This window comes from Lactuca virosa, chromosome 2 (assembly GCF_052849685.1).
Source record: "Lactuca virosa cultivar CGN04683 chromosome 2, Lactuca_virosa_CGN04683_v6, whole genome shotgun sequence".
NCBI classification, from domain to species: Eukaryota; Viridiplantae; Streptophyta; class Magnoliopsida; order Asterales; family Asteraceae; genus Lactuca; species Lactuca virosa.
In genome coordinates, this window is record NC_136427.1 from 133,098,513 (window position 1) to 133,103,907 (window position 5,395).

Below are 5,395 nucleotides of genomic sequence, written 5' to 3' on the forward strand. Positions count from 1 at the left end.
GGGTTAAGTCAAGTTGTCCAACAACATAGCTGATCCCTAGACAAGGTCTTAAATCATATAGTTGCCAACTTTACTCCCTTGCATGCCTTAATGAGACCTGAAACCCATTTTATCCTTCCAAACCCATAATATGAACACCAACTTAATTATGACTGACCCAAACCCATCAAGATGACATTTTTATGCACCCACAACCTCAGAATTGCTAAGATCCAACATTCTAAGCTCTTGGAGTAGCTCATATTCACAAGGATGACTCTAAGGACCAATGTAAACCCAAAACACACCCTAGACTAGATCTAACACATAGAGTCATCAAGTTAGAAACTTTATACCTCATGGAATTTGATGAAGATGATTAGAGCTTGGATCACAAGCTCCAAGTCAAGCAATGCTTCCAATAAGAACTCCTTCTTCTCCATGGCACACCAAAATCACACCAAAAACCACAAAATGCTCAAATGGAAGCTAGGGTTTTGAATCTAGGGTTTAATGGGATGGAGGCTGAAGATATGAGTGTTTAGAGTGGAGTAAGATCATTAAATAGGGTCCAAGACCCTAAATTAGGGTTTACATGAGACTGGAGTACGCCCTGCGTACTCCCAGTATGTCCAACGTACTCCAATAGATGCCCGCGATCCTTCTGCCTAGTATGCCCGACGTACTCCCTATGTATGTCACACGTACTAGGCTTAACTTAAAGCCTCCAACTTCCAAAAGCCATAACTTCTTCGTTCTAGCTTCGTTTTCGATGATCTTTATATCCACAGAAAGGCAATGCATATCTCTACACTTCTATCAACCCCCCTTGCCATAAAGCTTTCCGAACTAAAATCTAAAATTCGTAAAAAGACACGAATTGCCATTTTACCGATATACCCTTGGACTTCAAAACACAATCCTAACTCCGAGATCATCCAACCTACATTATCCACACACAAGGGGGGTCTAAGTCTCTTTCCCAAAGGCCCTAAGCCTTATGATAACCGATCGTTGGATCACGGTCCCGAATTATGAAACGATTCGAAACATGGTGTTACATTTCTTTTTCACATTGAGCCAACATCTCACACACTTGTTTCTTTTTCAGCAAAAGTGAAAGGCTTCTTGACAAATACTTTCTTGAAGGGAGGGGAAGAAAGGTTAAGATCGGAGAAGAGAGGAGGTCAACGCAATCGATAGGGCGACTTGTTAGAGAAAGGGGTGTTTGGTTGGGACTAACCGCCAAAGGTGAGGGTGGTGAAGGATGAACAAGTTGGGTGCAGCTCTAATGGAGATTTTGGCATTATGGTTCTTTTGATTTAAAATATGAGGATGAATACACAAGAACAAACCAGGAAAATAAGGAGGGTGAACAACAAACCCAGAAAAAATTGATCGATCGATCGATCGAGAGAGGGAGAGGGAGAGGGAGAGAGGGAGAGAGATAGAGAGAGTGAGAGAGAGAGAGAAAGAGTGGGTCCTCTCTTGTTTTTTAATTAATAAAATATAAAAATAAATGTTAAAAAATGTAATAATAAAAATAAAAAGGTATTTTAGTCTTGTTAATTTTCCAATGGACCAAAACTACAAACAAACTAGCTCAAAATAACCACCAATCTAAAAAAGTCGTGGTTGAGACGAAAACCCAGAAAAAATGCATAGTACAGGGAGTATTTTTTTCCAGTTTTGTAAAAATTAAACCCAACGAAAATGTAAAAAAACATGAACTATTTTTTAGGTTTGGTCTTTATAATATTTAATGCCCATTATTTATTTATTTATTTTTGTAAAATATCATTGATTAACAACGAAATATATACCAATCTCAAAAGCCTAAAACTTGTTTATTTTGTTGGGATGTTGGTTATTATATTGGAAGGAGAGTCAGTGAATGTTTGAAACAATGCAAGACATGCTTCTGTTAGTTGTTCTATAATTTGAGATGCATACCCGTCAAACCTTGCAATTCAATGCTCACAATCTTTCGTCACCAAATGGAAAAAACCAACAAAAAAAAAAGGAAATAGATGATTCCAGTTCTTTTATATTCATATATGTTTTTAATATCAAATTTTCATTGTTTCAATTTTGATATATATATATATATATATATATATATATATATATATATATATATATATTCTAATAAATAAATAAGTTTATTCTCCTATTAAAAAGTGTCGTAATATTAAAAATCTTCATTAATATTATATGCTATATATTATGTCACATGTCAACCTATTAATTCTCTATTTTAAATTTTAAATTTAAAATTTCTCACTCTAATTATATTATATTAAATTAATAATTGATTCTAATTTCAAATTTCAAATTTTAAATTTCACATTCTAATTACATTAAATTAATATAATTAGAATAAAATATAAAATATAATTAATATATATTATAAGATGATATAATTTCATTTACTTATTTAAATCAACGATTATAATTTGATATAACTAAAAAAAATATGTCTTAATTAATAATTTATTTGAAATAAGTGATTAAAAATTTTAAGTGTTGACTATGAAAGTTTAATTAATTTTATAATTGTGGTTTTTATAGGTTATAAACTAGTATATATATATATATATATATATATATATATATATATATATATATATATATATATATATATATATATATATATATATAAATAAAGACACATGTCAAGTTGAAAATCTTCTACGTATTTATCTTAACGTCGGTTGATATAACCGATCGAGTATTTGTATCATACAAAACAAAACAAATAGTTTGTGTTTATATATGTGCTCAAAATAAAAAAATAATGCTAAAACATATAAATCATGAGGTTGGTTTGATAGGCAAGTGCTAGTCACGTGCCCGTTTTCCAGTTGAAAAATTAAGATACGGGAGTTATACATGTGATACCCATCCACCATTCTCCCACATACCAAACCCATCATTCCTTCTATATATCATCCCATCTATATATATCAAAGATACAACCATCACTTAACACAACAATTCGATTTTTGAAGTCATCACTACCATTTGTACCTTCACCAAAAAATGGTTAACGTTGAGGAGTTCAGAAAGGCGCAACGTGCTGAAGGTCCAGCAACAATTATGGCCATAGGAACTGCCACCCCATCTAATTGTGTCCTCCAAAGCACCTATCCGGATTACTATTTTCGTGTAACAAAAAGCGAGCACAAGACAGATCTTAAGGAGAAATTTAGACGCATGTGTAAGTTATATGCATGCCATGTAGTACTTAGTACGTAACGTAATTCTAGTTCAATATTTTCTCGTTAATTATATTAACTATTTTTGGTGATGTTTTCAGGTGATAAATCAATGATAACAAAGCGATACATGTACTTGACTGAGGAGATTCTGAAAGAGAAACCAAACATATGTGCTTACATGGCACCATCGTTAGATGAAAGACAAGATATTGTTGTCGTCGAAATACCAAAGCTTGGTAAAGAAGCTGCAACTCGGGCAATAAAGGAATGGGGTCAACCGAAGTCAAAGATCACGCACCTGGTGTTTTGCACCACTTCGGGGGTTGACATGCCCGGAGCTGATTACCAGCTTACAAAGCTCCTCGGCCTTCGTTCTTCAGTCAAACGCTTCATGATGTACCAACAAGGGTGTTTTGCTGGTGGCACTGTTCTTCGTTTGGCCAAGGACTTAGCTGAGAACAACAAGGGTGCTCGTGTATTGGTTGTTTGCTCAGAGATCACCGCAGTTACTTTCCGTGGACCTGATGAGACTCATCTTGATAGCCTTGTAGGTCAAGCTTTGTTTGGCGATGGTGCAGCTGCTATTATAGTAGGTTCTGACCCATTGCCCGATGTGGAAAAGCCACTTTTTGAGTTAATTTCTGCTGCCCAAACTATTCTTCCAGATAGTGAAGGTGCAATTGATGGGCACCTTCGTGAGGTCGGGCTTACATTTCATCTCCTCAAAGATGTTCCTGGACTTATCTCGAAACACATTGAAAAGAGCTTGGTAGAGGCCTTTAAACCATTGGGAATTGCTGATTGGAACTCACTATTTTGGATCGCACATCCGGGTGGCCCTGCGATCTTGGACCAAGTGGAGGAAAAACTACGCCTTACGCCCGATAAACTACGGGCCACGAGACAAGTGCTTAGTGAATATGGTAACATGTCAAGTGCTTGTGTGCTGTTTATCTTAAATGAAATGAGACACTCTTCGGCTACAGCTGGGTTCGACACCACAGGAGAGGGTCTGGAGTGGGGTGTGCTGTTCGGGTTCGGTCCCGGTCTCACCGTTGAGACTGTGGTTCTCCGTAGTGTGTGTATTTAGTGGGTACCTCGTGCTTTCGTTACATGACTTGGTGTGCTAAAAGAATGTTTGTTTGCATTTAATCATGGAAATTGTACCTTCCGTTATTTTGATCATCGCAATAAATGATGTGTAATTGTGTATAGTAACTATTATTATATATAATAATAAAAAACAATCTCCTTATTAATATTATAGTTTTGTGTTTTCTATGATTTAGCTAGAATAGTTTTCTATTTCATACTTTGCCACAAATCTATTTTTGTATTTTATATTTTGGCAACAAACGTTTCTTACGCTGTCAGATTTGGTTCTTACACTTTCGTATATTGGCAATTTCTTCCCTTTTTTTTAGAGTGACACATTCCACCTCTTACTTAATATAATGGCACTTTGCATCGCTTTATTTTTTAAAATGTAACTTTTATCCAAATGTGAACAACGACAATTTCCAATGCTTCAACTATTGTTTATTAGCATATTTTCAGGTTTGGTCGCTTAACTTCGTATGTCTGCTAGTTTGGTCCTTCCGAAACCCTATACCTAAAACGATAAAATGATGAATATTACTACTTTCCTTTTGTGTGACCGTTTGCCCGTGGCAGTTGTTTCCTTACGCGAGAATTGATGACTGCATCTCGAGCACATGTTTAGGTTCGGCCTTAATGGGAAAATAAAATGGAGCATCTAACAACTCATCTTCACAGACCAAGAACTACAGGATCACAACTTTAATTCTCGGGTGACAGAGGGATCATACCTTATTATATATAATAAAAAGCAACCCCCTAAGGAATATTAGAGTTATGTGTTTTTAGAATTTTGCAACAAAAGATTTTTATTTCATACTTTTGCCATAAATCTAATTTGTTATTTCATATATTGCCCCCAATTTATTTCTTATGTTAGCAGATTTGGTCCCTAAACTTTCACACATTGGCAATTACCCCTTTTATTTTGTAGAATGACACTTTCCATCCCTTACTTTTAGACTGGCACTTTCCACCCCATTATTTTTTAAATGTCATTTTTACCCCCCTTAAATTTGAACAACGATAATTTCAACAACTTCAACTATTCTTTATTTTCTTATTTGCATTTGGTCCCTTGATTTTCATATGTTGGC

At 35.1% G+C, this 5,395-nt stretch overlaps 1 protein-coding gene across 1 annotated transcript; it reads left to right on the plus strand.

The window, feature by feature from the left end:
* Positions 1 to 2,968: 2,968 nt before the first annotated feature.
* LOC145159502 (chalcone synthase J-like) lies at positions 2,969 to 4,412 on the plus strand. The gene is made up of 2 exons (XM_079078509.1): positions 2,969 to 3,199; positions 3,299 to 4,412. Exons 1-2 carry the CDS (start codon positions 3,022 to 3,024, stop codon positions 4,288 to 4,290), a joined length of 1,170 nt encoding a protein of 389 aa, XP_078934635.1. The 5' UTR covers positions 2,969 to 3,021; the 3' UTR covers positions 4,291 to 4,412.
* Positions 4,413 to 5,395: the final 983 nt, after the last annotated feature.